A 24,366-nucleotide genomic window follows, 5' to 3' on the forward strand; every position below is an offset into this window, starting at 1 on the left:
AATTAAAATTTTCAATCATTTTTAACAATATTTGCAAATTATTAGATAATGATAATATCAATAAATAAAAAGCCATTAGTTGAGGAATTCAAAGTAATAATTAAAGGTCACGAATCATTATTCTTCCTATACCTCCTACAAGAACACTAAATCCGAAAAATTTATCACAATTTGATGGATGTAAAACGTAAATGCTCTCTCTTTTTTTGGTTCAATAACTTTCTGTGGCAAATGCATTTTCCTCACATGATCCCAAAGAAAGTCTTTAGTTGGATTTTTGTCTGCAAAATGTGGTGATGATACTACAACTTTCAAAAAAGCAAATATTTCACTCATGATAATCAAACATATGAGAAAAAGCTCAAATGCTTTAGACAAGTCACAACCAACAGTGTCATTGAATTGTACATTGTGTACTGTTTTTGTTTTATAAGCTTCACTTAATTTTTAAGGATGTAGATCAAATTAATGAGATCTCCATTATTTAAAATGGGCAAGTCTAATTTAAGATTTGTACAATTCAAGTAACTCTTGGAAGTCAGTCTCCAATACTTTTGGAACAATGATTTTTAAAAGATTTTTGAAAGTTTAAATAAATAATTTACATGTTAATACAACTTTCCATTTCAAAAGTTATGGAACATATTTTATAAAACTTAAAAGTATTCATAAATAATTTTTGAGCACGGTTTTCTCAATTTTGGTCGCACCACAGTCTTTTTTACACACAAGACTTGACTGATTACACTGGGAAGAATAATTAAAAGCTGATTGTTGCTCAATTTCTGTGTTATTGCACTATAAATTTACTTGTATTTTTAAGGCCCCCCTTCCCGATTTCCATTCATAGAAAAATTGAATACTGGATTCAAGTGATAAAACAAAACAAAAATCAACAAGTAAAAATGTTAATCAGACAAAAAAAATTAACTGCCAAAATGAATTTAAAAAATCATCAACAACAATGCCCAAAATGGTAATACGTATAATGGTAAAAACACATTTTAAGCAAAAAAAAGTAATAATTGAAAAAAATATGAATCACTCTTAAAACTGGATTTCCAACATGAACACTTGAAATTTTTTGTAAAATAATATAAATGGCACTACGAATATTAAATACTGCTCAAACCACATCTAATAATGATTATAAATAATGATTTCAAATATATAAATATTTACACAGACAGGCGTAAAAATCACTCAACTTAATTCTTACTTTGCTTACGGAGGAACAAAGTTCGAGCTATTCAGTAGAATAGTATAAATGTATGCTGGGGAAAAAGAAACAAATAATACATAGCTTTCTTTCCCATAAAAAGTATTCACTGCACAAAGGAACTCTCTTCATGACTGATCTGTTTTGGTTTGATCTGGATTGTTCGACTTCTCACCTGGTCCACCGTACTGAAATGACAACAATATTAATAGCATTGTACAACGTATAACATGCAAAGGCAAATAAAATATCTACATACACTACCATTACTTATTGGAATCGTGGAGAATGTTATCATTTAGTTATTCTTGTCCGACTGCTCTTGCCAAGGCATGCATCACTGCTTATATCATAAAATGGGAAAACTTTGTTTATAGTTATCAGAATTTTAATTTAGATTATTTTTTTAGTCTAAAGTGTTTTATTTTGTGCATTTTGAAGCTAAGGTTGGACCAGACTTATTTCCCCCCCCCCCATAAATTATCGAACATGAACACTATGCAGAAGGTCAGACATTGACAAGCATATCAGTGCTCGATTAATATGCATTTTGGACCATAGCAGCCACTATGATCCTTGTACACATGGAGCATCTTTCGTAATGAGCTATTATTGTAAAAGCAGATAAGAGGTGAAAAAAAAACCTTCCTTCAGTTCTTAGTCGGTTCCTTTCAATTGACCAGATTCGAAGCTTCTCCGCTGAAAGACTTTCTCAAGAGACCAATAGATAGTACATAAAACAGTATTGTAATCCATAAAAAATGATTTGGTTCTAACTATTACAAGAAAAATGGAAAGACATTCACTTCCCTTGTAATTTATGAAAAGCCCATTTATCTAACAAATGCACATGCAATATGAGTCAAAAGACAAGACCTTCTTATATAATACATTGCAAAATAATTTATTTGTTTTATGTATTTGGGCAGTGAAAATCATTCTTAATATATGTTGTTTCATATAACCTCCGAGCAGGGTATCATTATATTTTGGTTTCCCTGAAATGCAATGGGAAAAAACAAAGAAATCGTGGTAATATGCACAATAACTCTTGCATAAGTATGTGGTAATGCTAGTGCTGGTGGATGTGTCTGGTTGTTATTTCGGAAACATACAGTCATGACTCCTTTCTTTTTTTAGTTATTTAATAGAAGAGAGAGAGACTTTTAGGACATGTTCGGTCGACAGTTGGAGCCAGACTGAACTCCAATACAAGAACACACTAGATAATGCCTAGCTAGTAAGTGGCATAAAAAATATAATAAAAATATAAAAATTGTAAAATACAAGTAGCGCCACAGTACTCCCCCACGAGTCTGAAGGACGGCATATGGCACAATGTACAAAATATGATAATATAGTTACGACGATATGACAGTATAGTTACGATGATTTGACAATATAGTTACGGCAACTAATATGGCATTGACATGTGCAAAAAAAAATTTTTGTTCGAAAAATTCAAAAAATACGCAATACGAAAATACCTTATGCACAAATTAATAGTCGAGCAAAAAAAAATAAATTACAAATGATCAAAAATTAGTAAATGTATGTATATGCAAAAACGATTACTAGAATAGATAATAGACATATATAATATACATATAAGAACATTGAAAAATGAAAATGTTTTGCAAAACATAATACTAATTTTCAAAAAATGTTGCAAAAAAAAAAATTATGTTATTCATTTGAAAAAATATGCAAATAAGAATAATATCAAGGAATTCTTATACGAACCGTACGCCCTGATCGAGTTACATAAGGCTGTTTCGGTTCAGTGAACGGTGATTGCTCATTAAAAGTGCAATCAAGCAAAAATGCTGGTTTCAATCTGTCTATTGAGATTTTCGCTAGTTTGCCTTTCATGTTCACTGTATATACTTTTGGAGATCGTTCAATCACTTCATATGGCCCCAAATATGGTTGTTGAAGGGGCTTTCGTACGGTGTCCAGCCGCACGAACACATGGGAAGAAACAGCAAGTTCTTTATGAACGAAAACGTTGTGAGTCCCATGCCTTGAAGTTTGGATCGGACGTAAAGTGTTTATGTGATCTCGTAGAGCACGTAGAAATTCCGGCTGTGTTGGCTGAGGGTCGGAACTACGGAAGAATTCACCAGGTAGGCGCAATGGTGATCCGTAAACCATCTCAGCAGCAGAAGTGTTGATGTCCGGTTTGATGCTGGCTCGGATGGACAGAAGTATGGTAGGTAACACTTCAGTCCAACGTTCCGTGGCATGGCAGCGTATGGCGCCTTTGAGCTGCCGGTGGAATCTTTCAACGATGCCATTGGAGGACGGATGATACGCTGTCGTGCGTGTTTTCTGAGTTCCAAGAAAACGAACGAATGCGCGAAACAAATCACTTTCGAATTGTCTCCCTTGATCGGTGGTAACCGATTCCGGAACTCCGAATCTGCTAATCCAGCCAGAGTAGAATGTCTCTGCGACAGTTTCTGCTTTTTGGTTTTCCATCGGGAAAGCCTCTACCCACCTGGTGTATCGATCCACACAGGTAAGGCAGTAGGTGAAACCCCGAGAAGGAGGAAGAGGACCAACAATGTCGATGTTAATGTGTGAGAATCTGCATTGGGGCAAAGGGTATGCACCGATGGAAGATCGAGTGTGGCGATGCACTTTTGAGCGTTGGCACTCGATGCACGCCCTGGCCCATCGTGTGACATCCTTGCGTATTGAACTCCACACAAATCGTTGACGAATAAGGTCTACAGTTGATTTAACGCCTGGATGGGCGAGGTTATGAAGGACCGTAAACACGTGATATCGGTGTTTTTCTGGTACGTAGGGACGGATAATTCCAGTGGATAAATCACAAAAAAGTTCTGTACCCTGAGGACCGAATTTGATAGGTTTTATATCGAGCACCCCATCTGGTTGTCGGAGGGCTGTTAATTCAGCGTCTGTACTCTGTGAAGTAGCAATAGCTGCGTAATCAATCGAGTCAGGTAAATTAATTTCGGATAATCTGGAAAAAGCATCCGCTACAACATTTCGCTCACCCTGAATGTAACGAATGTCCGTAGAAAATTGTGATATATACTCTAAATGACGTCGTTGTCTGGGAGAGCTGTTATCATTAACTTTGTGAAAAACATAAGTTAGAGGCCTATGATCACTGTAGATCGTAAATGGTCTGCCTTCTAACATGTGTCTGAAATGTTTAATAGAACTATAAACCGCAAGCAACTCGCGATCATAAGTACTATAGTTCTTTTCAGTTGTCGTTAACTTTCGAGAAAAAAATGAGAGTGGTTCGACGACACCATCGGAAGTTTGTTGTAAAACAGCTCCGAGAGCGAAATCTGATGCGTCGACTGTCAACGAAAGATGAGCATCATGTTTAGGATGAGCCAAAAGCGTGGCATTGGTAATAGCATGTTTACACGTTTCGAAAGCAGCAATAGTTTCCCCCGACCAGGCGATGAGAGATTTATCTTTTTTCTTCTTTCCTTTGCACAAATCGTGTAAGGGAGCCTGGTCAGATGCTGCGTTTTTTAAGAAACGGTGGTAAAAGTTGAGAATTGCTAGAAATCTTCGAAGTTCATCAACCGTTTTTGGTTGCGGATAATTACGAAGAATGTCGACTTTTTCTGGCAAAGGAGAAATGCCGTTGCTGTTAACCAAAAATCCTAAGAACTCTATCTCAGATTTCCCAAATATGCATTTATCAGGATTAAGAATTATACCAAAACTGTTTAAACGTTCAGAAACCAATTCTAGATCTTTAAGATGTTCTTCTTCTGTTGCTGATGCAACTAGTACGTCATCTAAATATGCATAACAGTTCAAGTCTCTTAAGACAATATCTATGAACCGTTGAAATGATTGTGCCGCATTAGACAATCCAAAACACATATATAAGTACTCATAAAGTCCGAATGGGGTAATAATGGCAGTTTTTTCAACAGACTCGGGATCTAAAGGTATCTGATGATAAGCCTTAACCAAGTCTAATTTAGAAAAAATGTTTTTTCCCTGCAGACCGTAACTGAAATCATGTACATGTGGTATAGGATATCTGTCTGGACACGTTATAGAATTAAGTTTTCTGTAATCCCCACATAAACGGTATTCTCCATTACGTTTAGGAACAATGTGTATCGGGCTTGCCCATGGACTTTTTGAAGGTCTCAGTATGCCCTGATCCATTAGCGTTTGAACTTCACGCTTTGCAATAGCAAGTTTCTCTGGAGAAAGTCTGCAGGCTTTGGTAAAGACAGGAGAACCTTTAGTAGTAATGCAATGTGTAACGCAGTGTTTTTTAGAAGTAGCCCCAAGCATAGAAGGATTCGTTAGATTAGGAAATTTAGATAAAATTTTCAAGTAGGGCGAATCTCCACTAATGGTCTTTAAGCCTAATGTAGGGCAACTGGCATTGCTACATTTGATTGAAAGTGAAGTCAAACTGTCAATCAAACGAGACTTTTTTACGTCAACTAATAGACCATAATGTTCTAAGAAATCAGCACCTAATATCGGGCGATTAACATCAGCTATAACGAAGGACCATCTAAATAGTCTGCGTAACCCTAAATCCACTGATAAAGATTTGCAACCATACGTAGAAATTTTAGTATCATTAGCTGCGTATAGCGAAAAGTTTGTATTTGCTGCTTTATGTACCTGTGTATCTCGTGGGAAAACCGAAATGCTAGCGCCTGTGTCCACTAAAAAACCAGTACCGGATTTTCGATCATGAACAAAAAGGCGAACTAAACGCCGGCCATCACCTGCTGTCGCCAAAACAGATGGGCCAGTTAGTTTTCCGACCAATCACAGGGTTTAATGCATTTTGATGCTTTTCGACCGAATTTGAAATGGTACCAACAATAAGGTTTGCGTTTGGGTGTACCATCACCACTAGACCTCTCTCTAGACCAAGAATTTGAACGAACTCTTCCCTTTTTGTTAAAATTTTTCTCTCTATAGCGGGATAAGCGGTCAACAGCAACGGTCAAAGTCGAAATTTGACTTTGAAGTGATTGCAAGCTGATGGTTTCATTACGGCTGATCTCAGAAATAGTCGGTGTGTGCCCAGTGACTTCGGTAATTTTATCTGCCATTTCTGCTAAATCCGGCAATGTATCCTTACTAACAGAAAGTATCTGCTGTGTATGGATAGGCAAACGTTGTAACCAAAGGGTTTTAAGCACTTCATCTGAAATTTTCTTGCCAGCTAATGTATGCATCTCATGAAACAACTGAGAAGGTCGCTTATCCCCAAGAGTGAGCTCTTGGAGTAGAACTCGTAAGCGGGAAGTTTCCGACAGTGAAAACTGTTGACAAATGCGTGTTTTTAACTGGTTGTAAGAATCGTCTGTAACAGGAGCTCTGATCAAATCGCTAACATATGATAACACTTCAACATCGAGAGCTGTCACAACACAGTGAAATTGCGTTTTAGGATCAGTAATTCCGGCAATTTTAAAGTTCGATTCAATCTGAAGAAACCAAAGATCGACATCGGATTTCCAAATCGAAGGCGCGCGAAAAGAAACACGCGAAAGTTCTAATTCAGAAGACATACCTGTTTCTTCGGTAGCGTTCGGCATATCCAAAAAAAAAGTTCAGCACAATCCAGGAAGAGAACTGAGGAGATGCCCCCTCAATCAGTCAGCAAACGCACCACACACAGGGGAAAAAAAAAGAAAGGCAGCAAGTAACATATTACGAAGCGAGAAAGAGTACTTGTTTTCGTCTGCTTTCGAGTTCGTGGCTGTCAAACATCTGCTTTACGTGGGTCACCAATTCTGTGGTAATGCTAGTGCTGGTGGATGTGTCTGGTTGTTATTTCGGAAACATACAGTCATGACTCCTTTCTTTTTTTAGTTATTTAATAGAAGAGAGAGAGACTTTTAGGACATGTTCGGTCGACAGTTGGAGCCAGACTGAACTCCAATACAAGAACACACTAGATAATGCCTAGCTAGTAAGTGGCATAAAAAATATAATAAAAATATAAAAATTGTAAAATACAAGTAGCGCCACAAGTATAAGAGATCACATTATCTCAAATTTTGATAACCCACTTCTTCCCCATTTATAAAATTTGAATTTCCATGATCAAATATTAAATGCATTTCTAGCATGAATTAGGAATGCAAAATAAATAAAATACATACATGACTATTCCATGTATCTTTCTTGCTCCAATCATTATCTGATTCATCTTCTGAAAGTTCGGAGTATTCATCTTCGTGAAGCAGCAAGTTGTCACGAGATGGGTTCGAACCACCTTCTCCCAACCTATTTGTGAATGTTTGGGTCAAGGATAATACAGTCAGACCTTGTTATAATCATTTCTCAATAACTGCTTTCAATTTCATATAACAGAAGTCCCCCCCCCCCCCCCAACACTTTAAAATGAGTTGTACTCAAAACTATCAGATTCACTTTAGCCCCTGAGTAAATGCTACTATTCAAGTAGTTTTAAAATTAAAATTCACAAAAAATTTATAGTTGTCCATGAAAATATACATTGATGTGTGCTGCCCAGGTACATGCTAAACTTATGCAAAAACTTGTGTAGACTAGTCATGCTCATGAACCCATTACCCATTACTGATTTTCCATAAGGCGACTCCCACAATTGTGAGTATGAAAATCTATACATAAAAAAATAAAGAGGTCTCTCAATCGATTTGGCTAGATTTTCTAGATCTTTTTCTAATAGTTTTTTTTTTAGACACAAATTTACTGTTTGAAATTCCCAGCCCTCCTAATACTTTGACGATTCTTAAGGGGTCTTGTACATTTTAACATGGTTAAAACTGGTAAGAATATTAATATTACTCTGGTAAGAATATTAAAAACACTATTTAACCATTTATTTATTTATTTCAAATACTTTACACATAATTCTGATTGTATATGCTATCCTATATCAGTATCAAGTTTTACATATCTTTAATACTCAATTTTTTGCAAATTTTCACAAAAGACATTAAAAACAGCTTGTGCGTATAATAAAATAGCATGACATAGCAAGATTTAAAATTAACAAGAATTTTAAAATTTGAAGTTCAATCACAGTCAATGAAATCTCAATCTTTTGCTTCATTTCATGAACTGAACAGTCTTCTTAACTTTGAATCAGTTCTTGTTCAATTACATTGATGTCATGCTACTTAATCATACGCACAAGCTGTTTTTAATGTTGTTCTTTTTTTTTTAATTTACAAAAAAATTTAGTATTAAAGATATGTAACACTTGATGCTGGCACAGGATAGCATATACAATCAAAAATATGCATAAAAAATTTTGAAATAAATCAATATATATATATATATATACACTCATTGCCATAAAAATTTGCGCACCAAGAAATAATTGTGGGATCGAAACGAAAGTTGGCCTGAAGGTACATGTCGGGCAGATATGCAAATGATTAGAAATGCAGCATGATTGCGCATTGCATAATGCCACTAGAGGGCGTTGAAATTTGTTCTCCTTGGAATATAAAACAGGTAAGCAGAGCTTGCTGGAGTGTATTTAATCATTTGCAAAGGAAATGCTGAGGTAGACATGCTGTTACGCCGCCGTCGAAGACCATGTGAGCAGTTGTCAGAGTTCGATAGGGGAAGAATCATCAGGATGATGGAAGCTGGGTGGTCAGCTCTGCGAGTAGCTCGTCAACTAGGCCGTTCTGATTTTACTGTGAGGAGGTGTTGGGACCAGTGGACAGAAGAGACGTCATTTACACTGCGACCAGGTTCAGGACGCCCTCGACAGACCAGTCGTCGAGAAGACCGTTACATCATCCGAAACGCACGCTTAGAGCCAACTACCTCATTGGCCGCTATCCAGACACAGGCAGCAGCTTCACTACGGGCCCCGTGTCTTCCCGAACCATCCCAAGGCGCCTGGCTGAAGGACATCTGGTATCACGGTGCCCATTACGTGTGCTGCCAATGACACCCACCCTCCAACGCCTCCGTTTGGAGTGGTGTCGAGCACGACGGGATTGGACTGCAACGGAATGGAACCAGGTCGTCTTCAGCGACAAATCGAGATTCAACTTGAGCAGTGATGACAATCGTGTTCGTGTGTGTTAGTTTCTTTCAACCATTCAGTTTCTTGAAGCGAAAGCTGATACCATCCGTGAATAAAAAGAAAGTCTTTGTTTGATTCACGACAACGCTTTACTCTAGGACTTTAAACTATATAAAGTCCTACAGAGTGTAAGCGACTCCTAGACTTGAAATAAAATTAGGTTTTTCTACATGTAGGGAGTAAATTTGGTTTCACCTACTTCATCCTATTATGCAACAAAATCATACCACGCGAAATTCTGCTGGGCTTTATACAGCTTGTCTCGTCTGTCCTTGTATAACAACCCAACCAGTTTTTATTTACTTACATGGCATCCTCCTTCTTACGATGGTTTCAACATCTGGCTGATGCGAATATTAATTCAGGAGAGAAAATTCAACTGTCTCTACGGGTAATCGAACCCCATGTCTTCTCGCATGCCGGACGAGAGTGATACATAGATAGGTACGCTGCAGAAGCTAGAACTTGTGTTCGCCAAACGGGTCCGTACATATGGACAGTAGCACCTAACTCGGCAAAAAAATTCACAATGTCTGTGAATTTGGAACCAGTTAAGTGGGAAGAAAAACGAGATATTCGGATATAGCTATATACACTCATGTCCATAAATTAAGGATAATTCAGAATCACACGGAAATCGAAATCTAAAGTAAAAATTTCACCTGTAGAATTATCATACACATCTGCAAGAATGATATGCAAATTTCAGGAAGCCACCAGATGATGCCGATAGTACATCACAATGACGAGAGTGTAAGAGGGGGGGTATATAAGGAATGGTGGCAAAGAAGTAAAATTGTTCACAAGAGTTCTGTAAGGCGCTCAGTGCCATAAGCGAATAGTTATGACACAGAGGACGCATGTGGATGATTTTTTACGTGGTAGAATTATCGGCCGGCTGGAATGTGGGCGTACTCAGATGGAAGTATCCGAGGAACTTGGAATTACCCAAAGTGTCATCTCTAGGCTTTGGCAACAATTCCAAGATAACGGAAATGTCAGTAGACGTTACAGTACAGGTCGTCCCCGAGTTACAACGCCGAATGAAGACCGGTATTTGGCAGTAACTGCCAAAAGAAGCAGACGGAGCACAGGATCCGACCTGTCTCGTCAGCTATCTGCAGCCACGGGTACCACAGCTTCAAGGCAAACTGTGTACAGACGTTTGGGAGATATTGGTCTATATGCTCGAAAGGCCTGTCAGATGTGTTCCGCTCACGGCAACTCACTGTCGGCAGCGATTAGCCTGGAGTAGAGAACATGCAATGTGGACATCATCACAGTGGGCTTGTGTGATGTTTTCCGATGAGTCCAGGTTTAGCTTGCAGTCTGATTCACGTCGGACTTTCATATGGAGAACGCCAGGTACCCGTTACCACCAAGACAACATCATTGAACGACACCATTACGGTGGTGCAGCATTGCTCGTTTGGGGTGGAATTATACTGGGTTCCTGAACAGATCGGCATGTTCAAACCGGAACCATGAAAGCCCAAATTTATCGGGACATCATTCTGGAACAACATGTACGTTTGTTTAGGGGTGCCATGGGCACAGAATTTGTGTTTATGGATGACAACGCCTGTCCTCATCGAGCAAACATTGTAAACGAATGCCTTGAATTTGAGGATATAACCCGTATGGAATGGCCAGCATTCTCACCTGACTTGAATCTGATATAGCATGTGTGGGACATGCTTGGCCGACGAGTTGCAGCCCGTCAACCACCTCCTACATGTGTACCGGAACTTCGGAGAGCATTACTTGCTGAGTGGAGTGATCTTCCCCAAGATCAGATCGATAATTTGATACTGAGCATGCCTAGGCGTTGTACGGGCTGTATTTCATCGCATGGGAGACATACAATGTATTAACCATCATACCAACCATGTGATAGTAAGTTTTTGTAAAGGAGATATTTTTTACAATTGCTCCAGGGAGCAAAAATCATAGTTTTTATGAACGGTATCATACATACACCATCGTTTTTGTTTATCTTTTGTTTAATAAATGGGCTTTATGAATAAGTAACGTTTGTCTTGTTTCTGAACCTTTATTTGCCGGAGCTGGCATTATCTTCAATTTATGGACATGAGTGTATATATATATTTTTTTTAATGATATTTCTACTAGAGCATAGAAAACTGGGTTTGTTGCTACCATGTTAAAAGATACGAAGCCCCTTAAATGCTCCTAAAACGTTTAAAAAAATTCATTAACTGATTTATCATCCACAAATTTTTAATTTTAGCACATATTAAAAAATTGAGACATGAATAAGGTAAAGTTTGATGAAAAAAATCTATGATTTCAATAATGAACGAAGAAATTATGTTGGCTACTGATGATAAAGCAAAAATATTGTTCTAGATCCAAATGAAAAGCATATGGATATGTTGATACAAGTCTTTCAAGCTAAGAAGCTGTCATGAGTTTGAGTACTAACTTGACATTTCTCTAACACCAGAGTTTGGCATCATCAATGGAAATTGGAATCTAATATCATGCAGTCAAATGCTCAAACGCGCAATGGCTCCTTAGAAAGAAAGAATCTTTGAACAAAAACCTACTCAACTACATAAATAAAATACAAGAATTTAGTTGATGACATCTCGCACCAATAAAATCTGACAATTAAAAAATTAACAAGTTAAAGCAAAATATAAAACTCAATGTTTTGCTTTAATTCCCAGAATTACATACAAAAACTAGATAGCATTAATTAAGTATTCATGAAGTTAAGAAAAGTTATCAATTATTCTAGATATCAAGAATAATTGATAACTTTTCTTAACTTCATGAATTCTTAGAGTTCCCATTCTTTGTTTTGCTGAAATACCATGTATCTAACAAATGCAAGCATAATTTAAATATAGGTGTACCATAATTAAAAAATGTAAACAACAAGATGCATGAGAACAAGCTACAATCACAGTACAAGCTTATAAAAAAAGATACATGGGTTTGAAAGGCCTCTTCCTCCTGGAGAATATTCTGGCCAACTGAGCAAATTTCCTCCGCGACACTAAAAACAAAATGAAACATTAATTAAACTAATGCGATCACAAAAGAGATTGTTAATTATCTAATTCTTAACAAAATTTTGGCTGATCTATAAATCACTGGCAACTAATATGAATGTTAACCTTTTATTGGCTGAATTAAGATTTGGATTGATTTTCTTAATTATTTCCTTCAATTTCCCCTTCTGATCCTTCAGTTTAGAGATATCAACCACAAAGTTGACGAAAAAACGTTTTCTATCATGTCTTCTAGACTTGCGCATGTCCATTGAAACATTAAAATTAAAAACAAAAAATTAAATTTTATTCATCCTTGAAAATAGACAATTTAAAGATTTTTTAATTTATGGTGTAAGTGCTTTAATGAATGAAAATTTTGTTTTGTAAACTAAGTTCGGTATCTCACCCCTTCAAGAGAAAAAAAATGGAGTGCTTTCATATATGAAAATTTCTTTTGTCCAATAATTAAAACCATTAAAAAAATTGTCTAATAATTAAAAATGTTAAAAGGTCAAGACAGCATAAACTAGCAAACTACCATTTCTGCAATGACTACACTACTACTCACAATTACTACAGTGAAACCCCTATATAACGATACTCAAGGGACTTCGAGATACTTGTACATATCATTATAAAAAAGTTAGCACTGTAGATGTGGACGTCAATACATCAGGACCAGAGAGTAATAGCATTACACAAGCGATTATGATAATAAAGGGATAAGGGATTTTCACTGTATAATAAAAATGAACTGACTTTTGCCCATGTTCTTCAGTTTTTCTCTGAAAGCAGCATCAGAATCATCAGTTAGAGATGATCGCATGTAATTAGCCAGAGTTGAATTCTCTTGCAGTTCAGAGTCCTCTTCTTTCTCTTGCTGTTTTGCATCTACATAAATGTACATGCAATAAATAGAATATTCAAGCAAAATCATCAATAAAAAATCGAGCATACTGGATCTATTAAATAACCAAAATGACTTCTTCTGATAATCTACATTAGAAGAAAGGGCGATCCACATTATTGCCAAAAAAATAAAAATAAAATATTGAGGTTGATGCTCATTTTTATGAACCCCTACGAACATGAGAAAAACTAGTTCATGAATTAAAGGAATAGTATATCAAAAAATTCGGACCACAGAAAATTAGTTTGTAGAAACGTGCAGTTCAAAAAAAATCAAACATCAACTGTATTGATGATAATGTTAAAAGAACCAGAACTGATCATACCATCACCCTGTTGAGGTCTAATGGTCGAGTTGCCATCAAAAATATTATCTGAAAATATATACATGAAAAATGAAGAATAATAACTTCTCTAACTAAAAAAAATTCTGCAAAAGTAAGTAAATATTGCATGACCATCAAAACTGATTACAAAACTGAATTACATTTTATGATTTCTAACACAACATGAAAAAAATTCTTGATATTTTCATGTTTCAGAAAGTAAACATGCTTTAGTGGTGGCAACAAACTGAACTCCATTTATTTAGAATAAAAAAAGAATTGAGAAAATACCTTTCTCTAAAGTCGACATGAATTCTTTGTTACCCATCAGCTCACGAACAAATTCCTCATTCTGCAAAAATAAAGCTATCCTCTCATCTTCAAGGTATTGAGCCAATTCTGGGTCCTCAGCACCAATGGTATTTCTTCGCTGACGTTCATTCTCAGCCATACGCTGCTGCAATATGGCGGAGCTTAAGACCGTCACATACTACAAAATAAAAACATGCAATTTTAATTAATATCAGCACAAATGTTTAATTTAAACAAAAAGAAAATGTGAATAGTTGATAAGGTTTTCGCGGCCATCATTTGATGAAAATTGTTTGTTCAGATTTGAAGACAGTCGTCCGTTTTAATTAGTTCTCAACATTTCCCAAACACTAGTGGTTGGCATCACTCCACATCTCACGGCCAATCAGGTTCTCCCAGCATAAGAACTGTTTTCAATTTACTGCCAGCCATAGGCAGACTGACCAATCACAAAACAATAGTGTATGTCAAGCTACTCATGTACGTAAATACAACCTGAGACTCCGGAAAACTTTACTTTTGATCCAGTTTTATCAATTCTCCTGATGATGCCAACCACTAGTGTTGGGGAAACAGTAAGAACTAACTCAAACAGACGACGGTCTTTGAACCCGAGCAAACAATTTTCATCAAAAAAAAAATTATTTTTTTTTAATGACTAGATATTCAATAACAAGTTACAAAAATACAATAGACAATTAGTAAAATCATTAATATTACTTAAAGTTAATTGGAATTGAACTTTTTCTCATTTCATGACTTTTCCATGATGGTAGACACCATTATCACGAGCTTTGACTGAATATATAGATAAATGGATTACCAAAGTTATGCAAATTATTCACCCATGCAATGTTTTTTTTACTTCAGTTTTAAACCCCTTAACCTATGTTTTAATGAATATTTCAATTCCTTACCTTTCCTTTGTTTTGTTCTTTTTGATGTTCGTACCCCTCTAATCTCAAAAACATCGGAGGCAAAGGTCCAATTAATGGCGGGTGCCACTTTTTCTGAGTACGAAGAGGAACTCCTGTCGGTTTCGTGAGATTTTCTTCTTTTTTCAAAGCAGATGCTTGAGGCGATGTGTTGGGCTGGGGAGATGGGTGTCTTGGACCAAAGACTTGCTGATGGCGGAGAGCAACAGACTGCTGGGGTCCACCTTTATGACCCGATCTCCCAAAACCAACACCAGTTAGATGAGATGGACTACGACCAAACGGGACAGCTTGGTGATATGAGGGAGGTGGAGTAGCGGGGGAATAACAAGGCGGAAGTTCGTCATTTTCACTTGCATCCAGTTCTGCTCGCAACTTTTCATTCTCGTTATCCGTACTCATGGTAAGCAGTTGATCAATGGTAGCATCAACAGCGCCATTATTAGCTCTGAGCACCACTTCAATGACATCTTCATCCATTTCTGGAAACATTACTTTAAAGTCATTCATTGCTTGATGGAATTCCAGCTGTGTAACCGGGGGCCCTTCTCGATTTCTTTGTTTCTGCTGTTGAGGCTGAGATTGGTGACCTACAGCAGCCATTTTTTTAGTCTTCTTCACTGAATACTGGTGATTTACATGCAAAGTCTAGATATTCCCTGAAAATAAATACAGATAAAAACAACATGACGCTGACTGATTTAGTTTACTGAAATTTTAAAATACAGCAATTATCTGTAATTAGTTCTAAATCTTATAACAAAGGCCAAAAGTATTTTTTTCCTTATAAATAGGGTGATAAGTTCTGAGCATGCTATTATTTTCATCAAAATCTAGCGTGCTGTGAATTCAAAAAGTTTGGCAGCACTGATTACTGAGGTATGACTGTATACTAATATGCCACAACATTACATCACCCCCTTTCTTGAAAGAAAGAAAAATCCCAGTAGTACCCCCCCCCCCTCCTTATTGACAGAGCCTATAGTATCCACTGCATACTGCATCCCTAGTTGATTCTGTTCACTCCTATATATATGACAAGCAATATTTTCCACTTCAAGAAACACTGATGTATACAAATAAGAAAAACTCTCAGAAACTGTAGGATAGATCATGTTACCACTAGGATAGGTGTAGTATAGAACCACTATAGAAGGTGTCAAAATCAGGCTACAATGCAGTGATATTATTTTTCGATGAACTTTTTTATTTCAAAAAAGCATAGGACCTTCAAGGGTTTGTTGATATGCATCAGTCGATATACAGTGTACACAAATTTAAATCAGCTCTACCTTTTTTTTAAATCATCCATTTAAATCACAAAATTTAAATTCCATTTTTCCTTTACACAACTTTAATGATATTGAAGTAAAAGTAACCTGGTATGGTAGGCACGTTGTTATTGATACATGATAAGTTCGTGATTTAAAAGAAATATAGAAAATCTTTGGGATAAATATAGACTTAAACTTAATCCCTAGATACAGTGCAGAAAAAAAGCTGGCCTATTTCTAGATTTTGTACGTGGGAAAAATTACAGAAAAATATGGGGAGCTAAACTTAGATCTGCATTTAATATTTTTAGTGCATTACAATGTGACACTAGGGTTCCCCTGATTAAAAACCACAGAAATTACTTTTTATGCAGGGGTGGAAATTTGATTTTTGTAGCAGGAAAAATAATTTTCGTGGAAGCAAAAATGTTGTTGTTGTAGCAGCATTTATCAGTTTTGTAGTGGTAAATAAAATACACAGTTTTTATATACATATATATGGTAACATGTACACAGGATTCATTTTTACTTTTAAATTTAATAGTGATTAAAAACTATGTAGACTTGTTATTTTCAACTTAAACTACAGAATTAAATTATTTTTAATTCAAATTACACAAATAAAAACTATAAAATAATGATTAAACTATTAGAAATTTAATAGAATTATTCTATTTTCCAAAAAATTCAATCCGAGTACATCTGTTTTCACTCCCTATTTTAAACTGATTTGTGATTGCTCCATGTATTTTATTTACCAGCATCTTTAACAGATTTTTAGTCTCTTGTTTTACTTCCAAGTTTTCTATTATTAATTTTCTACTATTCATTCTCTTGATATGCCATTTCCTTTTACATCATTCACCAGCATGTTTAATGTTCAATGGAAAATGGTTTTCCATTTCCATTTTCCACAAGCACAACACTCACATGAATTATCTTTTCGTTCCTTTAAAACCACCACGACTACTGTTTAGACAAAGCAATTTTAATTAATGCTCTGGAAACCATTTTCCATTGAACACCAAACATGTTGGTGAATGGCGTGAAAGGAAATAGCATATCAAGAGAATGTATAGTAGAAAAGAATAATAGAAAACTTGAAAGTAAAACCGAGAGAATGAAAATCTGTTGAAGATGCTGGAAAATACACTACATGGAACAATCACAAATCAGTTAAAAATAGGGAGTGAAAACAGATGTATTTGGATTGAATTTTTTGTGAAAATAAATCAAAAGAGTCAACTTTTTCTTGGAAAAATAGCTAAAACAGCGATTGAAGGGTTTTTGTTTTTTTCTTGTTCTAAGGATGAGCGACAATTCGCATAGTTTGACCCCATTTTATACGTTGTCAGAAGCCTAAGACACAGAGTCCTGGAAAGGGAGCCTCAAATTAATCCCATTTGCAGCCCCAAGAAATAAAATTGTGGGGAGGACAAATGATGTCATTGAAAAAAAAGTCAGCTTCTATTGTAATGCAATTTAAATTTCTTAAGGGAATTTTTTTTTTTTTTTTGCCGCAAGAATTGAAGAATTTCAACGTTTTTATAACAGAATGTAACAAACAAGGGGAAAGTGTCAAAATTATAGCAGAATGTAGGTGTCAGAAATTATCAAAATTATAGCAGAATGTAGATGTCAGAAATTATCAAAATTGTAGCAGAATGTAGCAGACGTCAGAAATTGTAGTAGTTTGTAGCAATTGTAGCAGATTTTCCACCCATTTTATGTAAAGCCTTGAATTCTATGCCGTAATTACCGATTCAAAATAATAGCCTAATAGATATTGTACCAACATAAATAATGTTAAGCTTTAGACTTTTTTACTTTTCGTATTAAAATTTCAAGTTTTCCTACCAAAACTCATTAAACCTGGAAAAGAATAACGAGCAAATTTAGCAACATCATGCAAGTTGAAAACACATCATAATAAATGCATCTATCAATTCTATCAATTAAGCAATAAACAATCTTGTCAATAAAATTCATTTATTTGGTTGATGCTGAATGATCCTTTGGTTGTACATAGAGTAAATCAAGAAACCTACACCATATGTGTGATACTGAGTTGCTACCAGGCATTCACTTCAATGGCGGGAGAGACTCTCACGAATAAAAGTACTTTTCTCTACAAGAAAAATTTTAATCCATGAAGTTAATTTGGGCTCAATGACCTTTCATGCAACATAAATTCGACCAACAGCTCTGTTTCGCTTAGTAAATTGCCCAAGTAATACGTATTATTTGTTCTACACTGGTGAAATAAATTAAGAGAATTTGCATATTTTATCAAATTTCATGAAAAGAACTGAACTGAATGTAAAACCACTGCTTGTAGACAAAAATGCAAATCTTGTACGTCGAATACGTAAGCGTACATGTGTGTGTAAGCGGAGCCAGTAGAGAAACAGGCTTTATAAGCGCGCGTAAGTTAAGACACATTTCGTTCGCTAGCACACCTATGCGAATTTCTTGGCGTTATTTTGCAGCAATCGGTTAATTTCAAATTGTAACAGTAAAAATGAGTAACCACCAACGTTTAAATGATGGAATGAGGTGGCGAATTGTGGGGAGGCTAGAAGCAGGCCAATCTCAAGTCCAGATTTGTAGAGAGTTCAATTTAACGCCCAGCTTCGTGTGTAACTTATGGAAACAGTTCCAGGATACCGGATCTATCGAGAGAAAGCCTGGGCAAGGTCGTCCAAGAGCCACGACAGCCAGAGAAGATCGCCATTTGTCGATTATAGTGAGGCGTAACAGGAGTGCTACAGCTTCTCAGCTCTCTCGTGACTTGTATGCAGCCACAGGAACCCGTGTATCAAGGGTGACTGTTTCCAAAAGACTTCATGAGAGAGAGTTGTTTGCAAGAAGACCTGCTGTGTGTGTCCCGCTCACTTCTACTGACAGGAGAATCCGTTTACCATGGTGCAGAGAGCATAGAGATTGGAGTATGGATCAATGGGCGATCGTTCTCTTCACTGATGAGTCCCGGCTCAGCCTAAGCACCGATTCTCGCCGTACGTTCATATGGAGAGAACCAGGGACCCGCTACCTACCCTCCAATGTCCGCGAAATCGACCATTATAGCGGAGGAGGTTTAATGGTCTGGACAGGCATCATGTTGGATGGCCGCACACCTCTCCATGTCTTTGAAAGAGGCACTGTGACTGGTGTGAGGTACAGGGATGAGGTCTTGGAGCCCTATGTTCATCTTTTCAGGGGTGCAGTTGGCCCTGAGTTCATTTTAATGGACGATAACGCGACGCGAGGCCACATGGAGCTCTTCTGCTCGACGATTTTCTAGAGAGTGAGGATATTCGCCGGATGGATTGGCCAGCCAGATCTCCAGACCTTAACTCTATAGAGCATGTCTGGGACGATCTGGGGAGGGCAATTGCAACTCACAACCCCCCCCCCCCCAGGAACCATCCAGGGAATGAAAACAGCATTGCTGAACGAGTGGGACCAATTGCCAGAGGAAATGATAAACTGCCTTATTTCAAGTATGAAATCACGCTGCGAGACCTTTGTATATCTGTAAGAGGGGACCATACCCCCCATTAACTCATTTTTTTGTTTATTCTGCAACCGCTGTTTCATACCTTCCAACTCCAATGAGTGTTATGCACGATCATGCGTGTGTATTACAGATATTGAATGATTATTTGTTTTGTATTGTATCAATGTATGTACATGTCAAATTTCATTAAAATCGGTACAGTAGTTCTAGAGATAATCGACCAAGTCTGCAAATTCTCTTAAATTCTTACACCAGTGTAGATTGTATGTCGAAAAATCCAAAATTGTAAATTATAATTAATATTTTGTTTTAGTTACTGTAATAAATTAATGTTTAAAAATAAAGCTCAATACATAAAAAAAGTAAGTTTCTCATCGTGTTATATACCTAATTGTGTTCAAAATATTATCCAAAAGCACTCATTTAGGTCTTTGATTGTTAAAACAAGTTTTTGACGCATCATGTCCGAAACCCAGCTCTGGTTATATATGTGAAAAGTATTTTAAATTTCTTATTAACCATTAACTAGCACTGTGAAAATGCTGTGCATAACTGGCATCGTGGAGTCATTTTGACCCCAGCAAGTATTACTCAGGGATGGGAAGTGACAAAGTCCATTTTGGAGCAGCAAAATTCAGGATTCAGAGCAGCTAGGGCTCTAAATTCTGCCTTAACCACTTATTCAAAATTACCTGAAAGAGGTCAAATCCATGCTTGCTCCAGCTGAAATACTGTCTAGTTTCAGCCCTGGGTAGATATTTGGTTCTATAGCTCAGATGAATCCTTCCACTAAGTGGTTCCCTGCATATAGATAGTCTAAAGCAGTGGTTCTAATGGGACACTGACAATTTTTGCAGTGGGCATTAATGTCTAAATTTATTACTGAATAGTTTTTTTAATAACAATGAAATATTATTTTACTAGTCATTTGATCATTTTTGTCCCACCACAGTCATTTTCTGCACGCAAGGGCAAATTAGACCGGGACCTACACTTTATGGCTGATTCCAAACGGCAGGCTTGTTTTTTATATTCATCGAGAGGTTGATGCGCTAACCCCTCGATGGGGACTCCCTGCGGTCAAGTCGCTGTTTTTTGTTGTACCCCATTGTCAGTAAAGTTTTCTGACAAGGATGAACTGGGTATCGAACTCGCGATACCTCTAAACATCCTTTGGTACATTAGGCAAGCATCTTATCGACCGGGCCACCGCGCCCTATTTTACTAGTCATTCTCAGGTGCCAATGCAAACTTGACATGCCAGGGATACTAAAGAATGGGAATTCCCGTTTCAGAGGGCTGCAAAGATGTTTTTGCATCAGGCAGCAAAATACTTAAGCCCCCCTCCCTGGTTGGTGTCACCAACCTCTGTCAGGGGCATCGCGAAGAGTTGATGTAATGATTTGTACCATTCATGCTTTTCTAGTGTATTTTGCACAACACTAGCAGGGGTTTGTGCAGCCAAAAGTTTGGGTCTGTTTTCTGGACCCTTAACAAAATTCTGGATCTGAAAAAAGCAGAACCTTCACAAAAAAATACAAATTAATGAAATCATAATTAAACATTTCATTTCTTTTGTGATTAATTAACTCCCTTATTTTGCTTCCCACGGTACTTATTTTTCACAAAATTAATAACCCTTTTCACAAAAATATGGACAATTTTCACAAAAACGGGACCTTTTTAAAAAAAAAAACCGCAAAAAAATCTGGACAGATGCCTGACTAGATATGCACTCAGACTTTTAGGTACACTTGCACACTTCTGGCACAACTCATTCTGTAATAAGTGTCCATACTAGTTGCCCATGGTCATAGACCAGAGCTGTGCTCATTTTTGAAAGCAAAAACTATTTTGGAGAGGCCACAGGTAAACAACAATTCCCTCTCGGGGAACAGATTTCTCTAGATCGATTTATTATTTCGAACAGAGTCCGGGTTTTATTTTTTTCATACTGAGAATATTTATTTGTACTATTATTTTTAATATTATTGTTGGTTTCCACTTTTGTTAAGAAATTCCATCAGCATTGGGTTTGCCAAAATAGGAACACAAAATCCAAATGTAATGGGTCGTTATTAGATCCAGTGATGATGATGATTGATGTCGATTTACATCCAATGGCCAATACTTTCTTCTGTGGTTCCAGAATTTCTTCTCACGCTGTTGTAGCTGGCAAAAAATTACAGAATTTATTTTTCATCAGTAAATGTTGGAAATTACCACGTTGAATATGTTTGGTGGGAAAAAAATCTATTACACCAAGGCGTAATTTCACACTTGGTGAAATTGGAAGTCGTAAAATTTGTTGCAACCCCAATTATGGAATCTTAGCCTTTTAACCTATTAGTTTAAGAAGTCAGTTAAAACTGAAGTATTTTTTTATCACATTTGGCGACCCCTAAAATTTAGCTGCCCGGTTCAGCCGTACCCTTCACAACTACTCTAGTCTGACAGTGCCGCCCACTTTTACATCCACTGCTGTAAAGCGGGGGTCTGCCCAGACATTTTTTATAGGGTCTTGTTTTTATGAAAATTTTCCTTATTAATCTGAAAAGGGTCATTAATTTCGTGAGAAATAAGTAAGTGATTTTGAGGGGAGCGAAATAATCTAGTTCTATCACAAAAAAGAAATGAAATTCTAAATTTAAGGTTGCATTAATTTGTATTTCGTGAAGGGTCCGTTTTTCATATCTGTTCCAAAGACACTTGGGTAAAGCTTCGTCCAGTGCCCGACTTTTTGACATGAGGGGTCTATCCAAGGGTCTACGGTTATTAAGCGGGGCTATTTACCCAAGGGTCTGTCAAACAAAATTCCAGAGATGAAAAACAGACCCTTCAAATTTGTTTCATTCATACAAAACCACAAAATAAAATTGATTAACGCTGTTATGAATATGACTCCTATCTCAGATACATCTTATATCTTTAACTAAGAACGCTTACAATTTGCAACACATTTGGGGAGTCAATGAGTGTGTGTGGGCCTTTGTGGATACGAAAAATACTTTTTAAAAGAGAATAATTACACACCCATTGAGAATATAAATAGCAACAGTTTTTCCGTGTAGGCGATTAATTGCAATCAATACATAACTGTGGTGCTTTGTTTACGGGGTAACAATCAAAAACATTTGTTGACATTTACCAAAGGCCAAACTGTGACACATCATCTCGGAGGATGTTTCGCGGATCCGATTTCGCCCAAAAATGCCGGAAACAATTTGAACAATCCCCGATTCAATCGATTTTAACACAGACGAATTGTACAATACGCAATAATAAGACTGCGAAATGAAAAACCAGAAGTTGTTCAACAACAAGCATGAGCTAACACACAACTGCTGAGTTACCAGCGCATAGTGACAAATGCCATGTCGCAATAACCAATTGGAGAGGATTTCATATTTATGAATGATACATAATAAATAATAGGTTTGTAGTGATTGGTCAAGCTGTAGGAGCTAACTCCCATGAACCATGGATATTAACCAATGACTTATGGCTTTTTTTCCCCCCGTTTTTAAATGTTTTTGTTTTTTTTAATATTAACTATTAATTTGAGGGTAAAAATATAAACTTGAAAATAGTCTGCTAAAAGTTTTTTTCAGTTTTGTGCATCAAAATAAAGTCCATGTAAATAAATCAACATGATTTTGATTATTATTGATGAACTGACCATATTTATACGAAAAAAAATGTGGAAATTCAGATCTTAAATATGGACAGCATTTTTCGTAAAAATGCACTGCTATTCCGCGATTTTTTCCGTAATTTTTTTCCATGCAGTCAATCATGTAACATGATTCATGTTGCTTCAGCTTTTACGATAATTAGCGTAACTCTACTATATTTTCCTGTCTGGGGAGGTTCGTGAAAATACCAAGTTTTTTGTGTTCGAAGTGGAATCGTCCAAATTTCGGCCACTTTCCCTCTCTCCATGAGTTTATATTCATGCCATCCTTTGCACTGACGTTTACCCTTTCATTTGAATGGATTTTCGAGAGATAATTTGTATGTATGTGAGTGTGTGTAAAAAAAAATATGTATATATATATATATATATCTTTCTATAAATGAAAAGACTGGTATACATGTGTGTGAGTGAAAGGAGGATCCGTACAGGTCTATTGTGTGAGAGGGTCTACTGTGTCAGTAAGGAAGACAGTAACTTTACTTGGATATAATCAGTTCATTCTCAAGGAGCATTCTAGTACATCAGCTTTTAAAATCCCATTGATAGGGCGTTGCAGTTGTTTTTTCCGTTCCCGCCTCTGACGAGAGCTTTCATCTTCTTCCAAGGTGACAAAAGCCCACCAAAACATACCCATATCCCCTAGCTGGGCCGATTTGAGCGTATATTCTACCACCAAATCGGTTCGCCAGTCGATCCCCTTAAGAAAATTCTGCGTAAGCCTATGCGAAAGGCGGTATTCTTTTCGAGAACGCAGACCACCTCCTTTTTTTATGGAAAACTATGTGCTCTTGGTCAGCATCTGCACTGGTGTTAGCACCCCTACCAGTTATAGCGAAGCTGTAAGTTCATATGAAGCGAATATGTGGTATCATGTTACGGGAGAAGAGATGAGGTCTCACGAAAAGAATCGAACCTGGGAACTGAAAAAAATTTCGACCGGGAAAAGAGCTCTCGACACAAGTGAGTGTACCGAATCAAACAAAAGCAGACGAATCACTTGAGGAAGTGAAAATTAGGCTGTCACAAGAGGTTTTGCTCAAAGAAAAGGTCAAGATTACGATGATCTGCTTC

The 24,366-nt window shown here is 36.7% G+C and overlaps 1 protein-coding gene across 3 annotated transcripts; it reads right to left on the bottom strand.

Moving 5' to 3' along the window:
- Positions 1-208: 208 nt before the first annotated feature.
- On the bottom strand, positions 209-22,974 carry LOC149084331 (CUE domain-containing protein 1). 3 transcript variants are annotated; one of them, XM_089234699.1, is made up of 8 exons: positions 22,747-22,974; positions 14,787-15,463; positions 13,849-14,047; positions 13,558-13,605; positions 13,082-13,213; positions 12,258-12,324; positions 7,369-7,492; positions 209-1,407 (listed from the first exon to the last, which is right to left on the bottom strand). In XM_089234699.1, the coding sequence occupies exons 2-8, from the start codon at positions 15,405-15,407 to the stop codon at positions 1,348-1,350; spliced, it is 1,251 nt and encodes a 416-aa protein (XP_089090825.1). In that variant the 5' UTR covers positions 15,408-15,463; positions 22,747-22,974; the 3' UTR covers positions 209-1,347. The 3 variants fall into 3 exon arrangements, with proteins under 3 accessions (XP_089090825.1, XP_089090826.1, XP_089090827.1); XM_089234700.1 differs by having other exon boundaries at positions 22,632-22,974; XM_089234701.1 differs by lacking the exon at positions 13,558-13,605 and having other exon boundaries at positions 1,224-1,407.
- Positions 22,975-24,366: the final 1,392 nt, after the last annotated feature.

The sequence above is a fragment of the Pholcus phalangioides genome, unplaced genomic scaffold (genome assembly GCF_987345545.1).
Source record: "Pholcus phalangioides strain wild (caught in Gottingen) unplaced genomic scaffold, Ppha-v1.0 ptg000008l_1, whole genome shotgun sequence".
NCBI lineage: Eukaryota > Metazoa > Arthropoda > Arachnida > Araneae > Pholcidae > Pholcus > Pholcus phalangioides.